Raw genomic sequence first — 18,618 nt, 5'->3', positions numbered from 1 at the left:
ACACACTGCCAGCTGTGTGGAAGCAAGCTCTGGTATCGCCCCTCTTGAAAGCTGGTGATCCCACGGAGTTGAATAACTATCGTCCTATCTCAAATCTTTCTGTGTTATCAAAGATTCTTGAGTCCCTAGTTTCTACTCAGCTAAAACTTTTTTTAAATTCACACAACATCCTTAACCCTATGCAATCTGGATTCAGATCAAAGCACAGTACTGTGACTGCCAGTCTGAAAGTCTTAGACGATATTAAGGCTGCTTTGGATAAGAAATCGGTTTGTGTTGCATTGTTTATTGACCTAGCCAAAGCATTTGACACTGTAGATCACCACATTATGTCTAATGTTATGTTGGTGTCTCGTTTCGGTCACAATGCCATTTGCTGGTTTCAGAGTTATCTAACCGACCGTACTCAATGCGTCAGGTTGGGTAGTACTGTCTCTAACCCTGTCACCTTGGAGAAGGGAGTTCCACAGGGCTCTATTTTGGGGCCCTTGATCTTTTTATTATATGTAAACAATATTTGGAGATGATCAGATGCAATTTTCTACCTATCATATGTATGCTGATGACACTATTGTATACTCGTGTGCTCCTTCTCTGGATATGGCCGTTTCCAATTTAAAATCAGATTTTATCACGCTGCAGCATGCACTTCTTGATTCCAAACTGCTATTGAACAGTAAGAAAACCAAAGCAATGCTTTTTGCTCCCAAGTCAGCGTCCTCCTCTTGCCTCTCCATTGACACCCTTGATGGCGTTTCTGTTGAGTTTGTTGATACCTACAAATATCTGGGCTTTTGGTTGGACAGTAATCTGAACTTTAAACACCATATTGAAGTTTTAACAAAGAAATTGAAATTCACTCTTGGCTTCCTTTACAGACTTAAATGTTGTTTTTCAATTTCATCCCGTAAAAGGTTGGTCTCTGGCTTATTCCTGTCCCAGCTGGACTACGGTGATACAATCTATAGATTTGCCTGTCCCACTGTTTTGGCCAAACTTGACCCACTTTACCATGCTGCACTGCGTTATATATCAAATGCACCCTATAGGACTCATCATTGCACACTGTATAGCCTAACTGGATGGTCCTCACTTACTATGCGTAGGATGCAGCACTGGTTTTTATTAATGTATAAAGCCATTTTAGGTAAGCTTCCACTCCACATATGTGTCAGATTTGCCACAGTTTGTGACTCTTACAACCTCAGATCCAGTGCCTGGATACGGTTCCAGGTACCTACTGTACGGACTGAGGCTGGAAAAAGGAGTCTTTCTTATTATGGTCCTTGGTCTTGGAATGACCTTCAATCACGCCTTAAACTGAGGGCACTTGTCTCTATATCATGTTTTAAATTGAAGTTGTCTGAAGTCCTCACCACCAGCTGCTCTTGCAGTAATAAGTAGTGTACTTTTCTTACTGTCCAAATGTAGTGACTGCTTTTTCGTCTTTTGTTTTCTTAGTTATGTTCTCTGTATTTTATATGTTTGTGTTATGTGTTATGTGTAACGTTGCTGCCTTCTTGGCCAGGTCAGCATTGAAAATGAGATTTTATCTCAATGTTTTTATCTGGTTAAATAAAAAATAAAAATAAGGGCTAAAGTTTGTCTGAACGCACTGACTTATCATTATCTTTGTGGTCTAACACGAGTGCATTTCCTTCCTCATAAAACATTTAAACAAGTAATTGTGCATTGGTTTCTTCCCTATTTGTTTGCTAGTGGTCTTCTTCTTCACAACCTTTCTTGGCGCATTGCTGTTCTTCATGGTGCATTTCCATTACCAACTGGCGTAGCCTGAGGACAAGATGTGGAATGTGCTACATGCGTGCTTGCACAAATATCTGCTCATATTTGTGCATGAAACCAAAACAACAATGTGGAGTTGCTCCATAGCGCAGGTTAACAATTCGACAGGGCACCTTTAATTTGGTATGAAAGGCAAAGAAAAAGGGTGATAATCCTGTGCTTCATTATATGATGCCCTTTTGGGAATTTGATACCAGAGAAATTCAATTAAAGTGAGACAAAACCACTTTAGAGATCACCTTGGAAGAAGTCCAGGTCAGAGATGCCACATCAGAAAGACTGACAGCAGCCTCCTGATGTTTGTTTAACTTCTTGTAAAATTACAAAAGTTCTGTTCAATGACCATACATGTTTCTGTATGTTGTGTTTAACAAAGAGCTCCGCTGAGGCCTGAAGCCTTTTTTTTTTTTAACCAACCGTGTTGCGATGAGTCATCAAACGGACTGATAATGATCACATTTCTGACGTTTCTGGAGGCAGTTTAGGCAAAGTGTTTTCAACAGTATACGAGACATCAGAGGTGAGAAGTTTTAGATGTGGCTTTGGGCTCAGGTTGGTTCAAATGTATCGTAATTAAGAAGCTATGAGTCTTTCTATAACTGTGCCAATTGAGGGAAACAAAGCTTATTTTCTTTTCAACTGAAAGACATTTCATGTTACATATATCATACATTTGGGCAGAAATACCAACGTTGGCAATTTGTAACAATGACTCACCATTACTAAAACTGACTCACACATTGGGTCTAGCTATACTTCCTTTTTTCTGCTGCTGCTGAAGGACCAATTGACGATCTTTCAAACCACCGTTTAAGTCTAAAAGCTGTACATATTTGATACTTAAAATATGTATTTCTTTATGAAGTATTCAGTTTTAGTGTTGGGGATTCAAGGTTTTTATTCAACATGCAATCTTAATACATATTAATCCAGAGGAAAAACATCTAATTTTCTCCTGTGCTTTACTTAAGTGTTTTAATGCAGCATTTGGATTAAAATGTGTGTTTATCTAGTAGAAGTTACCTTGTTTAGTTAAGTGCACACCTGTGAATTTGAATGTAAACCATGCACAAAACATCATCACAAATATCCACATCAATTCATTGTTTTATTTAATGTCAAATAGAAGTGTTCGTATGCCAAATGAACAACACAGCCAATACTTTTCAAACATGCATTAAAGCCCAAGGTTTCAACACTTAGAATATAAAAACATTTTAATGTACACAAATAAATAATGAAATTGGAATAGCATTTGGAAATGATGGTCCAATGTCCTCATCCTGTCCTAACATCCACACACTGGCCTGTACCTTGAGATATAAACATATTATTTAAAAAGCTCAAGTGCAACCATCAAGAGAAAATGTATGAAACTTGACTCAACACATGCTTTTGAATACTGGTCACTTATTAGAGATGAAGGAAAGATATGATTGCAACTAAAAACAATATCGGTGAAGATTGAACCTGAATATGTCGTGCCACTTAAAGATGGGGTATGTAATTTATTTCAGAAACACTTTTTGTTATATTCCATGGAATGCTCTTAACATCCCGATAGCAATGAATATATTAAATGCTTTGACAATAAATACATACAAATATTTCATCTGTGGAAGCCGTAGCACTGTAAAAAGCACGACCAATCATTTTAGCCGGGCCGGCTAAAATAACTGGATGGCCTACCTGCCTGTCAGCCTTCCATCTGTGCACAAACTTATCTCGTGCCCTCATTGGTCATGTGCACGTTCGTGTGTGTTGGAGGAGGGGCTCTGTAAGGAAGTCTGAAGGAAGTTTTTCCGGTTGTGTATTTTCAAATTCTAGCGCACTCGAGCTGGTTTCTCCAAAATTACCTACCCCACCTTTAAGGTTGATTGGTCAAGAACTGCAGACATGTTTTAACTCTTTTATCATGTACAATTCAACACATCCAATCAGAGAATATAGGCGTTATACATTTTGCTAACCAGTCCATGTGGAAAGCAGCTACTGCAGCCCACCAGCTCTAAATACAGACTGTTTCCTATACAGATGCACTTGTGTGGAAGTGGAACATAAACAAGGCAATTATGGAAAGTGCATTCCTTTTACAAATGACGAGTTTTGGCACACACATAACAGATTATAAAAACCAAATATCCAACAGTGAAATACAAAATTCAGCACTTTTTCTTTGGTTACAAACAGTAAAACATTATTTATAAGCATCAATATTTACTGAAGAACCACACTGACTGGTACACGGTCCTCAGGAGTCCACTTTGCCGTACGTCCCCTCCGGTGGGCGGTAACATTTGGGAAAGGCCATCAGCTGCAGCATGTTGAAGGCATATTTCCTGCATCTAATATTCTTTTGAACGTTTTCAATCCGACATCCTTCTCTGGTGATCAAATAATGATGGCGAAGAGTGAGGTGGAAAAAAAAAAGAAAACAAAAAAATAAAAATGAATGAATGAGTTTTTGAAATTATGTTGATATCATCCAAGTTTCCATACAGCGTGTGATGATAAAGATAGACACAAAATATAATTTAAGTTTATCTCTGAAGAGGATGATCTCCCGAATCACTGATATGTGCTCCTTTTAAAGTATTTATTTGGATGTTTATCAAGTCAACACATTTGAATGATTACAGAAAGGAAATTTGGCCCATGCTAAAGTAAACCCTTCCAACAAGTTTCAATGTGAGCCAGGAGTAACAACTCAACCAACCAAGGAGCTAAATAAACGTGGGTTCTCACTGAGCAGCTACTGTGTATTTCCAAATTACTTTATTGGTTGTTGTTGTTGTTGGTTACGTCAAATCCCTCTGCATTACCTTTCCTTCATGGTTGCTGTCTTTACTTAATAATTTCACACAGGCGCATCAACTTAGAAATGTACACAAACACCTTGTAAACCTGCTAACCAATCAGAATCCAGAATATAAGGAGCATTCTGTATGAAATGTTTAATCTAATCTTTGGAATAATATTTCATTTTACTGCACTTGTCAATGCCAAGGGAACATAATGATTTTATCTCTAGACCAATGTTCACACTCAATATGTTCTTCCTTCACCTGGACTTGTTAAATACCCCAAATAAACTGATTATAACACATTCAAGTAAAACAAGAAAGACTTTTCCTGTTTATCATTTTTGAAATACTTGGAGGATTGTGTGAGAGTAATCACATGAGATCATTTCATATTTAAAATTTTAGAAAATGTGGGTCACATAAATACATAAAACTAGTTTTCAGCCAAGACCCAGCTCATGTATTCAGGTTTTAGTAGCTGGGAGTGAAAATAAAATGTATGAACTCAGATCTACCAAAGCTTCAGACATATATCAAAGATTACGTATTTGTTTGATAGCATATCGTGAGAGGCAAGAGCCAGATGTCCAGATTTCCAGAAAACAAGTCAAGTGAACGTTTTCTGTTCAAGTGAGTCCAATCATATGTTATTGAAAGATGCAAGTCACCATGTGTGTGTGTGTGTGTGTGTGTGTGTGTGTGTGTGTGTGTGGCCTAGCATTGCTATTCTTGTGGGGACCTAAATCTGTTTACACAGTCACGTGTGGGGACTCGCCTGCCTTATGGGGACAAAATGGAGGTTAGGGTTAATCATTAATATTAGGGTGAAGACTTGGTTAGGGTTAGGTTTAGGGTTAGGGTAAGGGTAAGGTTAAGGGTAAGGGTTAGGCATGTGTTGGTTATGGTTAAGGTTAGGATAAGTCTCCAGGAAATGCATGTTAGTCAATGTTATGTCCCCTGAAGTGATGTATACATGGTATGTGTGTGTGTGTGTGTGTGTGTGTTTGACGGTATATTTTACGACGGTTGTAACAACTGCAATGTTTTTAAAGTTGTTAATCTGCATTTTAGTATTGAAAATCCAATGGAAAAACTGCTCTACTACATATGAAATGTGTAACGCCTCTACCGCAACTATGTTGTACAAATATGTCAGTGCATCTGCAACATGTTCACAACATATCATTAATATAATGAGCTTCAAGAGGCTGAACAGTTTTTATTGGATAACAACACCATGTTAAAGCAATAAAAGCAGCATGTTACGGGGATGATGGGAAGTAGTAAAAAGTGGAACCATTAAAGGTTGATTTAAGGATGTTTTCTCCTATTGTGGAGGTGGATCATTACATAACAGTCCTGCAGACTCACAAAGTCCTTCAAGGGTTAGGGTGCATTAGCCTATTTATAACTGAAGTGTGACATGCTGCTGTTTATTAACTATCTACAAACTAAATGCCTTTCAACCATAACACATTTGGGATGGAGAAGTGTAGCCATGGAAATGGCATCACCTCTCAGTTAATCTGCCCTGCTTTATATGCCAACTGATAAGATGTCAATGTCTTTCTATGTCATTTGATAAAGAGTTGAATAAGAGGCGTAGAAAAGGGAGTGTATTTTCCTCTGTACTCTTATCGAAATTAGCCAGTAATCGTGACTCTAGGTGTCAGAGCATTAACTGCACTATGATCTTCTAAACTACGAGTGACCTTCATAAACTGCGTATGGGAACAGGTGTTCAAACATGTAACTTCAGGAGTTAGAACAGATTTCTGAAGTGGCAGAAAGAAAGAGCATGATGCACCACAGCTTAAAAAAACACATACATATGAATTCATTATTTTCATCTATTAGACAAAACATACGTAGTATTTACATAAATTGTTTGCTTTGCACTGCATTTTCTCAGAGCTTTATATATGTCAACATAGCGGTGATTCTGGTTTCCAGTTGTCCTCGTGTTTCCTCCAGCTGCAGTCAGTGTACGGAGCTCACTTAGCAACCCTAGGTATTTGAAAATCTTCCAAGAGCTACACTCTCATAGATAAACAGAACACACCATGATTGGATAACACAAGTCACATAAGTTATGTTGTTCTATCAGAGGATTAGGGAGTCAGACACAGATCTGCACCCCTGAAGCTAAATCATTAGGGTGAAAAGATGGAAAAGCATCAAACGTTTAAACGTCGTCTGCATAACCACTTTTGTTTTGGAAGAGGAAGGAAGTTATCAAGCTTTTCCGAAATGCAATCTGAGCTGCCAAGCACTCCTTGACTCCCCCGCAGGTTTCACTCCCCCGTGGGAATCAGGCAATGCCATCCCCTCTTTCAGAAACATGCAGATCTTATTGGTACCTGGTTCGATTCAACGTTTATATTTCCGTAAAAAAAAAAAAACTTAAATAGCTAATTAAATGCAAATATAACAAAAATGATCAATGTATTTGCATCATATTCACTGTATTGCAGAAAATGATGATCAGGTGTAAATTGAACCTCTTCAGCAGAATAACCCTCAAAGAAACTTGACTTATAAACTTCCACAAAACCACATCAGCTGTTTTATACGATGATGGAAGTAAAGGCTGCCGATAATTTGTATGTTTCTTATCAACAAATCACATGAAAAGATGGAAGACTTACATCAATGGGACTTATATTAGTACTGGGCGACGATTTATTTTACTATGATGAACATGGACACTGGTTTATTTGGAATCAATACCCCATATATCACTCTGTTGCTACAGCGATAAGCAGCTTTAGGAAACTACTGCGCTTTTCTTTCTTTTTTTATCAAATCAAATCAAATCAAGTTTTATTTATAAAGCACATGTAAAAGCGATTTTTGGTCGAGCCAAAGTGCTGTACATGTAATAAAAACACATTACTACAATCACAATAAAAGACAATAAATTACAACAGATATAAAAAAAAAAAAACACAAGGAAAAGTCAGGAGTCGTGCTCCGCTCTGACTAGAAGGCCAGAGAGAAGAAGTGTGTTTTTAGAGTAGATTTAAAAACCCCTAGGGTCTGGGCCGACCTCACATGGAGGGGCAGAGTGTTCCAGAGCCTAGGGCCAGCTGCTGCGAAGGCTCGGTGCCCTTTATGAAAATATGTTTTTTCTCTTACTTTTAGATGTACGTTTTTTAGCATGAATTAATAGGTTTGGATTAGGGGAGGCAAGTTAGTCCGGATTAAACAATGTTATTGTTGACAAAAAAGCACATACATTAATGCCAGGATTATCATTCAACCTCAACATCTGGATTTCAGAGGGTACATTTAACTTCATGTATATTGATATGCAGTTAGTGGTATCCTAACCTTAACACGAGTCTCAGGAAAGTTAGTTATTGTCAGATTTTAACTAATGTCGCGTTTCCACTACACGGCCTCGCTCGGCCCCGCTCGGTATGGCTGGGCCTCGTTAGGACTGGCTCACTTTATGGCGCATTTCCATTACAGTTTAGGAACTGGGGCAGTATCTATAGTAACGCAGTGTAGGCGGAGCCGTGACGTGATCTTCAGAGGACCCCAGAAAAACAACACAGCCGTTAGCTGTTAGCACTCAGAGCTCACAGCTCCTCATATATGTTCAGAAACTAGACAAAAGTTAAACAAGTACAAACCACAGACTGCCTGTGTCATGGTGAATACAGTCGCTGCTTTATTTATGTCTGTATAGGCCGTTGTTGTGAGTGTGGACGGTCGGGGCATATACTGCGTTAACTTAGCCAATCTCCATTTAGAAAACAAGCATTTTAAAAGATTTTTCGCCTGCCGTCTGTCTGCAGACTTGACAAAGCATTAATTCATGGTTTTTACTAACCGGTATCAGTATGTTGTTACTTCGGCATCATTTTGAAACGTGTATTACAATTAAATCACGGTCAAATATGTCCATCTTGTTGTAGTTGTTGCCCCCTTGCCAGCGACGCTCTCTCTAGTTTAGCATACTCAGCCCGACTCAGCCTCGTTGTCTCTGGCCCTAGACCCACGATTTTATGAGGCCAGAAAAACTGTGAATTAGGACCCGCCGGCCGGTACTAGGCCAAGTGGAAACGCAACCAAAGACGGGCCGCTGACGTCACAGCCCTCTTAAACCGGGCTGCGGGCTGTAGTGGAAACGCGCCATAAGTGATTCTCACAGAAAAGATTCTTGGCACATCAAGAAATGTCTCACTGCCAGGTATTTAAACCATCTCATTGAAATCCATTTACCCCAATCCTTTCCTGCTGCTGAAGGAGTAACACCACACAGCGTAAGGTCGAGATAAAACCACCGGCGCTAATCACCCCATCACGAGAAACAGCCAGCAGAGTCACACCACCACCACTTCTCATAAAAGAACAACCAGCAAACAGAGAAAAGAGGAGTGAGTAGAGATGGCATTAACAGCAATTTATTGATATTTTGCAAGCAGAAAAACAAGACTTAAAATGAGCCACACAACCAGTAAGTGCGAGCTAACGAGCAGCAGGGCAATGGGGTAAAAGTGTCGGGACGCTGGTTTGTTCTCTGTCCCGGCACAGGCCTCGGGGTCCTCCCAGTGCCCGACGTCCCCCTGCGTCAGCCGACTGCAGGGCGCCATCAGAGTGAGGAGAGCGGACAGAGACAGATCAAAACGCGGGGCTGTTAGTAAAGTCCACATGTTGTCTGAGTGGGCCTTCCAGCACAGATTGATCACTTAAGAGTCAAAACAGGCTGCTGCCAGAAGCCCCACTTCGACACAATTTGCCTCAAAAAGCCACAGAAAAGCAGGCAGTGACTAACGTAGCAGAAATGTGAGGAACAGGCGCATGGAAAAGCTACGTGTTGAGCCACGTTATGAAATGACTTGGTTGGCAGAGGATGGTGGAGAGAGGGGGCATGCAGGGAAAGCTTTCTGTAAACTATTTTAATTACTGTGCATCTGATCCTGCTGATATTCATTCAGAAGAGGAAGACTCATTGTTAACGTAGCGGTTTAACAGGTTTTTGGTGAAACTTGACACTGTGTTTTCGATTTCCTTTTTGGATAGCGTTTCAATTCATTCACTACGTCCAAAACAAACATAAATCCCTGTCAGCAGTAACGAAAGAGAGAACAACTGCTTCCTTTTGAGATAATCAGCATATTTAGACGAGTCCATGAGAGAAACTCGTGACAGGTAGTAAAATGTTTTGCTTGTGTGGATAATAAAACGAGAAGGAGACAGACTAGCACGTGCCGTAAACACCTGATAACGACATGTAGAAATCAGCGGTTTATGTAAATGACACACTTAGTGACATTTATAATTTTAATTTAGTAGCTTTCTTTTGTCGTGTTTTTCTTAACTGTCGCTCCTGTGCAGTATAAGGAGAAAGCATGTGATGACATTAGATAACTCTGTCATTGTAAACCAGACACGCAACAAACCCAGCAGATGGCCCCTTTAATAATTAAATAAGCACTGATGTTTCTATTTTAAACCACACTTGACCCTACCGATGAATCTAGTAACGTTCGATTGATTTAAATAACTTGAGCTTTAAATCACTGCCTGAAAATTATATACTCAGTAATTCCCCTTTTAGTTTGACACCAAAGTTAAGGGATAACACACTACCAGAATAATAGCGTAACAGGGCCCTTTAATCAGAAGTAGTGCTGCAGATTATTGTGTTAGTGTATATCTAAAGCAGTGGTTTTCAAAGTGGTCAAAATCATAATTTGAAAAATTATTGATTCGAAAATAATATGATACAGTACGGTAGTATTACGTCTGGGTCTCTGTGTTTGATTAAAGCTCGGCTCTGTGTGTGTGTGGAACGAGCCATTTTGTGTGCGTGCGCGAGCGAGAGAGAGAGAGCGCACCGGTACCGGCGATCGTTGTTGTTAGCTTCTGATGCTAGCGAGCTACGCTAACGGATATAAGGAGTTTTTTCAACAACAAAGTGGAGGAGAGTCCTCTCCTGTCAGACTGAGAGACTCAGTGAGCTAAAGGAATCTCTCAGTGTTATCTCAGTGGGTCTCAAACGTTTTGGTCACCATTAATGTAAACAATCATTTCCGAGGCACACCTTTATATGATCATTATAGTTATAAAAAAAATAAGAGAATAAATGAAAAACAGGTATGAAATACTATATCACAGTAAAAAAAGAATAAAGTTTAAAAGGATGATTTGTAAAATATCCATAAAGAAAAATTAAATCTGTTTACAGTTCTGTTTCATATGGGTGTTGAGAGAGGTATCCATAGATCTCTTCATTTTGCTCTCAAAGTGCACCAGATTGATGCTTTTAACTTCAATATTTAAAAATAAATCTTCCCGGGGGAGCTTGCCCCCAGACCCCCCTATGTGAGGTCCACACACCACCTATAAAAATAGCACTTAACCCCTGCTTACACCTATATGCCGTGAGCTGATTATCGAGCCTTCATTGTAACAGTCGCGGGTACATTGTGTATATGCGTGGGGATTGTTGCAGTATTCAACTGTAGCGCCCGGTACATTAATGGGAAACCCTAAATGTTTGAGCACCCTCTATGAAACGTCAAGCTACCCCACAGCACCCCCAAAATAAATCTCTGGCGCCGCCACTGAGCCTGACTATTTGTGTTGGGGGGGCCCGACTTTTTTTTTTCTCCAAAGGGGGGGCCTGACAGAAAAAGTTTGAGAATCACTGATCTAAAGCTTACATTTAACTTATTGTATCCCGCTTCTCTAGATCTTCACCACTTTCTCCATTGAGAAAAAATCCAAAACACACATTTTCCGAAATAATATAAAGCTCTGGATGCAAATACAGCTGTGTCAGAAGTATAAAGTCTAACTGCAGGTGCTGCATTCAAAAACTGAGCATTGTGGGGATTTTAAGACCGCAGAGTCTACACATGTGCAGCCTCGAAATTTCTCGCTACGAAGTACGCCGGGCTCGGTAGAATTCCAAGTATGCTGGACATTGGAACAGTCCTTCGGCGGCACTCGATGACGTAGTATGCTTGAAATAGTGGCTCTGGAGCAGCTTTACTCGACATTGAGAAACACCCAGAGATCTACAGTAGAGCTGTTTCCACCCCCTAAGGGAGCTGTATGGCATTTGTTCAAGTTTTCGAAGTGGCAGAAAGACATCACAAAGGAATAATAACATTCTGTCACAGATAAATCAGGAGGGAGTTTGTTGTGAATGTATCCTCATTATATTATATTTAACTCCCACACATGTGCCCAGGGATAGTTACATGTTTACCAGCTGTATTTGTCTTGGCAAATAATGCAATTACAAGGGTATGTTTTTGGAAGCAGTAAACCTAAAATCAAGAAAACTTCTTTCAGACGCCAACACTGTCCACAGTCAACAGTCCTTTGTTTTTACTGTTGTCAGATTTTAGTGTTTTCTATTCCAGAGGCCTGTACTACGAAGCTGGATTTTCGCTTAGCCGGCTAACTTCAGGGAAATCTCGGGCTTTCCGGTCCTACGACGCTGGTTCTCTTTTTAGCAGGCTAGATTTCCATGGTAACTTATGCTGAGCGGCAAACCTGCTCCGGAGCAGGTTAGGTGGCAGGCTAAGAGATCAACTCAGTGAAAGCACCGCCTGCTGACCAATCAGAGCTCAGTGTGCGGAGTTTAAAGCGATCAATTCATATTACAGGATAGAGGAAATACAGAAAAACTGCCGTTGCAGGAAAGACGTCCGGCCAAAATCAACTGACTGTGTGAACGTGAAAATTAATAGAATATCCCCTCCCATCTTCAGAGCAATCTGACTATTATAATATTAGCGTTAAGAAAGCTTACTTAAATATCTGCCACGACATAAGTAACCGGATCAGAGTAACATTAAGTACAGTCCGTGGCACTGTGAGTGCAGACGTCGATGTGTCCCATTATCATTCATATCATATCACATCATAATATATCATATATTTCCTTATTTGAGTCAGCTTCTTGAGCCGTATCTGGCCGTGCAACACTCACAGTGTCACATACTGTATGCAGAAGTATTATTTTAAGCAACACATTAAGTTGACGAAACACTCGAGTCAAATTCTCCTAATTAAAGTCAGATCCACTCGTGTCTTGGACGGGGCAGTGATTTCATAAACCTGTTAATGTACGCATTCAAACACTTTTTCTTTTACCAGCTGTATTCACCTTGCAGGTGCAGCTATGTGGCTTTTATCCTGGATAAAGTGTTTAAGTCATGGATGTTTAAAGTTTAACTTCTTCATATTTGACTAATATTAAAGTTCACTTTTCATTCAGGAAGTATGACGCTGCGCTGTCAGTACGCTTGTCGGTGTTTGAGATTGGTCGAATGCTCCAAATACCACCCCTTTCATGTGAACGTGCACCTAACTAGATAGGACACGGCTGGCTTGAGCGATCCACTTGATAACCAGCGTCGTAGTACAGTTTAGCCAGAGCGCGTATGTTTTGGATTGGGCCAACCGGCTAACTCAAACATATCCAGGTTAGGTTGAACCAGCTTCGTAGTACAGGCCTCTGGTGTTTTGTTATTTATGTATCAAACACTTAGCTGGAAAGATTTTATTTTATTTTATAGTGTTTTGATTGTAACAATGTTTCTGGTCTTGTTAACCCAGCTGCTTTTTGAAAATTACCATAATGTTGGAAAAGACTAAAGAATAATCTATTGATATTTACATATACTGCATTTACTTATTATTTATAATAACATGCTTCAGTCCATAAAACGTCTTTATGGTGCTCAAATATTTAGGGCAGGAAGGTGGGCGGCAAAAGGTTTAATTATTTTGGGTTTGTTTGATTTGTTTAGTCTGTGGAGAAGCTGGCCTACAGTGAAATTGCCTTTTTTTTTTTTTTTTAGCTATCAGGTATTTAAGACCTTAATCTGTGTCCCGACTACTTCATGTTACATTGGCAAATGAACATCAGTTTGGTTGGATGTAAGAACTGTTTTAACTGGTTCCCTTACTTTACAGGTCATTAGGCGACTGTATGTACGATGTACGATTCGTTTTTCAACCACACAACCTTTTTTTCCACCTTTTTTTCGACCCTGATTAGTCGCAGCGATTGAAGTGAGCTGTTATTCGTGTTTTGGTCATGTTATATCCAATCCTTTTATAAATCTGAGCCACACCTCTGCCATCAACCGGCCTGCGCGGGTCATTACCAAAGGCTCTTCAGATGTGCACTTCCCCGAAAAAGTTGTTGGATCAGAAGTTATCAGATTGAGATGGATGGCAGTCGCAAACATTAAAGGCGGCAGTGTCCCTGCAGCACTGACAGGAACTATGCAGACGATTGCCAACATATGTGCCTGTGAATGTGTGAAGGAAGGTGTTGATGGAGGAGGGAACACATGATGATGTTTATGCTGACACATCAAATGGTGATAAATGGAGGGGAATGTGCAGACAACATGTCTTTAATGTGTCAGCGTCAGATCATTAACATATGTTGTGGGTGCATGTTATTGCTTTCACCAGATATTTGTAATTACATGTGTCACGATCTGTCTGTGTTGAGTTTTGTCTTGTCTTTTTCTGTCTTTGGTTTCCTGTTTTATTTTTATTTTCAGGATTAATGAATGCAACAGCAATATTGGCTGAATGGTGAGACGACCCCAATTATGTATCCCTTGTCTCTTGTAGAACCAGCCATGCAGAATTTTAGATATACTAAATAATATAATAAATAAAAGGTGAATTGTATTTTATTTGTTTCCCCAATTTGCCCAGCATTGCGTCTTTCCTGTAACAATATATTTGACAATCCACAGATGTCATTATACATTTCTTTCACAGGAACTATTTATTTGGTAGAAAGTAGATCAGGTTGAAACACCTAAGAGGGAGGTTTGTGATCTCAAGAAAAACAAGTTGCTACTGAAGTTTGTTTAAAATGTTTTCATTGCATTGTGACGATAAGATCTCTGAGATTTCATCTGAGCAACTAAAATATCTGCATGGCTACAAACTACTGAAGCAAAGAAGAACACTATGTTGTATGTTTATTGCTGGCTTTTTAAATGCAGCATGTTTATGACAGGTTGGAACAATAACCTGCACCCATATAATAGTTTATACTGTCTTTTATCACTCTTACCTCCGCATACAGTCCAGAGCTCGGATGAAGAAGTCCTTGCTGAGCTGGTGTTCGTCGCGCAGGAGGGCACACTGCTCCAACGTGACAGACATGGAGGTCCGGTCTTTGGCACTTTTACAGCTGGTCAACCTGATGCCATTTAACCTTCGGCAGATCTGGAGGCAAGAAGAGAAATAAATACTCAATGTTTACATCCATCAATGATGCAAACTGTTTGGCAGTGACTAATCTTGTAAAAAGACTGATTTGGTGTGTGATATTTGTTCTAACTCCACAGATGATTGACACAGTAGGCTACTAGTTGTATAAGTGGATCATTTATAGCACAGCATCGCTTTGCATAGCTATGCAGACGATTGCCAAAATATGTGCCACTTAAAAAGAATGACTCACACTCAATGAAACCACTGTTAAACTGCCTTGAAGACATTAAGTCCTGGATGTCATACAACTTTTTAAAATTAAATGATGACAAAACCGAAGTTATGGTTTTTGGTGCCCCTCGGACCACTCCTATAGACCTAGGGTCCTTGGGCCACTCCACCAGGCCAACCATCACAAATCTTGGGATAAAGATGGACCCTGAACCCAAGCTGGACAGCTAGATCAAGGCAGTTGTTAAAAACAGCTTCTTCCACCTCATGCAGCTAGCCAAAATAAAGCCTTTTATAAATAGTGACCTTTTTGAAACAGTAATCCATGCCTTCGTCACCTCCCGCTTGGATTATTGTAATGCACTATATATTGGGATAAGTGCGTCCTCCCTTGCTCGTCTGCAGATGGTACAAAAGGCAGCAGCACGGCTCCTAACTGGCACACGCAAACACAAGCACATTTCCCCCATTTTAGCTTCACTCCACTGGCTGTTCATTCGAGGATTCATTTTAAAACTCTTTTATCTACTTTTAAAGCCTTCAATGGCCTGGCCCCGCCCTACCTCTCTGAGCTGTTACACAGCTACACGCCCACTCGCACTCTCAGGTCAGCTGATCAGTTGCTCCTGAGGGTGCCAAAAACAAAGTCTACGCGCAGAGGGGACCTCTGCCGCCCCTAAACTGTGGAACGTCCTGCCCTTGCTAATCAGACTGTCTGTTTTTAAATCCCGTCTTAAAACCCACCTTTTCTCCTTAGCATTCTTAAACAAGTAGATTGTTGCTTTTATTTGCTTTCAGTGGTCTATTGTTTTTACTATATGGTTGTTATATATTTTGTAATTGTTACGTTTATTCTGGTTTGTTTTGTGTTCGTATCTTTTATGTGATTTAAAACTTATTTTTATGTTTTGTGAGCTGAGCTGTGTGATTTTATATTTTATGTATGTCTCTGTCCAGCACTTTGGTCTGGAGGTTTTAAAGTGCTATAAATAAAGTTGGATTGGATTGGATTCATGTGTGTTTGATTGTTCATACAAAGGCCTTTGCCTATATTCCAAGTACATGTTACTTTGACCTCATTTGGATAAAAATGTGACCAAATGTTGCCAATTGTTAGTTTTTTTGGACACTCCCATAACAAATAGCCAGAATGTTAGGTGTCTTTTTAAACCAGGGTAACGACATCAATATATGGATGATAGTCAAACGTCATTGAGTAACAACTTTGAGATAAATGAGGAAAGAACTATGTGGAGGAGTTCTTGATCCCCAGAGGATGAATTAAAACCAATTTGTATTTGTTCAAAACTTTGGTATGCGACAAATTATATCTTCATTAGGGCTTTGTACCTATTAGCAAATGTTAGCATGCTCACACATCAAACTCAAAGTCATCATGGTTGTAGCCTTGTTTTAACTTCTAGAAACACAAGCGCTGTCGGAACATGTTCAACATTCTATGTTCATATACTGAAGATCAGGTTAAAGCTCAGCGTCTACACACAGTATCGTTTTCAGTCAATCCATTATGGTCATGCATGTTAGTTGGAAGCCCATGATGTATGGATCTGTCAAATACTAAGCTTCTTCTAAGAGTATAAAGATCACAGTTACCTCAGTTATGCAGGAGAGGAGGTTTTTTTTTGTCACATCTGTCTTCCTTGACAAGGACTTATCGTTACAATCAAAACACAGCTCACCGTTCCAGCAATCCATAGTATCTCCACATTCTTCCTCTTCTTTGTAACTACATTCTGGCCCAGGGTGTCAAGTAATTCCTTGATGTCGGTCTGTGTCTGGTAACACGGTAGACCTATTCACAGAAAACACAAAACACATTGCCAGTGAGAGGTTCTGTTGATGCTTTGTTCTGCTGGAAGTAAAAGTTTGAGGCCAGGCTGAATGCAGCTTCCTATGGATTCACTTGAACTTAACTTAAAAGTTCTACGTTTCGAAGGCTTTCTTTTTCATAAGCACAATAGCTACAGCAAGGTTTGAGCAATAGAAATCTTAACTCTCAAGCTTCTCCAACAACAAAACCTAAGATATAATCGATGAATAGACTTAAACTAGTGCAAAAGACGAGATTGTTCAATTAATTATAATTGATTAAAATTCAAGATGTGCTTCCTAACAGTTTTAAACAATTATTAGCCCACATCTTTGTAACTGTACATAAGAGTTAGTTCACTTACATTCTAGTGGCACCTTTTCACTTAATGACTTGTAATAGGCTTCTAACATCTCAAAGTTCCTCTGGTTTATTCTTTCCTGTAGAGAGATGTCTCCAAACCTGAGAGGAGGGGAGGAAGAAAATAGGCGGTTGTGTTGGAGCATCTCATAAAAACTCAATAAAACTTGTTTATTAACAGCGTATCACTAAAAGTTACAATATAGCCAAGTACCAAAGGCATTGTTTAACATAACAAAGGTGGAAATACAATGTAAAGGTTAAAATATGAGAATAGTTGCATTTTTTTTCCAGCCAAATAACATGTTTGTAAAATGTAATTTTCTTAAATGTTTTATGTAAGGGATGGAAATGAGCTCAAAGCTAAATCTGGCACTGTTACGCTTAACACATTTGACTGTTTTAAGTGTTCATTACTGTGCATTGTCCCTGCCAAATAAACGTTAAATAAATAAAAGTAGATGCAACATAGTTACATATTAAATATTTATGAGAAAATGCAATTCGAGGTTTGAATGCCTCCTACTCAGAAGGATTATCTTGAAATGTACATTTAGATGCACTTTGCAAGAATAAGAAATAAAGAATAAACCGTGCGTGACTCTTTATGTTATATAAATTAGATTGAACCAGATAGACGCTCTGGATCTTGTCATATTGATTATTTGAAGACAAGGATAGCACCAGATGAACACACTGTCTGCAGTACCTCTCTGCTATCGTCTGCTGCTCATTGATGCCCACGTTAAACAGCACCGGGAACACTCGCAGAGGCTGGCCCCCCCTGATCTCTTCTGGCAAGGTCTGGAAAACCAGGCGTGGTAATGGCACTTCTACAAAGAAGTGGTCTCTGAATGCATGGAGAAAAAGAAATAGAATGTTAAAGAGGGATTTGATGAGAGAATCATTAAATGGAAATCCAAAACGTTTTGCAAAAAGCTGTACAATTGACTGTTGAGACTCGCCTGAGCAAGCTGTAAAAACAGAGACTTAAAGTGTGTGTATGCATGAGAGAGAGAGAGTGCAAGTGTGAGAAACAGATTGCCTTACACATAAAGGGGGGCGTGGCAAGAGGAGCGTATCATATTATCACACTTGGCATCATGTGCATCGTATCCAGTCGAATACACTCGCTTGACCTCAATATCTTTTATTTTTTTATTTAACCTTTATTTAACCAGATAAAAAAGCATTGAGATAAAATCTCATTTTCAATGCTGACCTGGCCAAGAAGGCAGCAACGTTACACATAACACGTAACACAAACATATAAAATACAGAGAACATAACTAAGAAAACAAAAGACGAAAAAGCAGTCACTACATTGTGCACATTAGGACAGTAAGAAAGGTGCACTACTTATTACTG

The 18,618-nt window shown here is 39.5% G+C and overlaps 1 protein-coding gene across 7 annotated transcripts in view; it reads right to left on the bottom strand.

The window, feature by feature from the left end:
* Positions 1–2,895: 2,895 nt before the first annotated feature.
* inpp4b (inositol polyphosphate-4-phosphatase type II B) overlaps positions 2,896–18,618 on the bottom strand; it is a 149,144-nt gene continuing 133,421 nt past the window's right edge. For 5 of the 7 annotated variants that reach the window (XM_034129529.1, XM_034129530.1, XM_034129531.1 and 2 more), the window contains 5 exons: positions 17,960–18,100; positions 17,255–17,352; positions 16,760–16,872; positions 14,686–14,840; positions 9,023–9,197 (listed from right to left, as the gene is read on the bottom strand). In XM_034129529.1, coding sequence (XP_033985420.1) covers positions 9,023–9,197; positions 14,686–14,840; positions 16,760–16,872; positions 17,255–17,352; positions 17,960–18,100 — 682 coding nt within the window. Of the gene's footprint in view, positions 4,191–8,699; positions 9,198–14,685; positions 14,841–16,759; positions 16,873–17,254; positions 17,353–17,959; positions 18,101–18,618 lie in introns of those variants that run through there. The other 2 variants (XM_034129528.1, XM_034129527.1) reach the window with 2 other exon arrangements.

Source organism: Trematomus bernacchii, unplaced genomic scaffold (assembly GCF_902827165.1).
Source record: "Trematomus bernacchii unplaced genomic scaffold, fTreBer1.1, whole genome shotgun sequence".
Taxonomy (NCBI): Eukaryota; Metazoa; Chordata; class Actinopteri; order Perciformes; family Nototheniidae; genus Trematomus; species Trematomus bernacchii.
The sequence above is the reverse complement of the archived record's forward strand: the minus strand, read 5'-3'. Positions and strand labels throughout refer to the sequence as shown.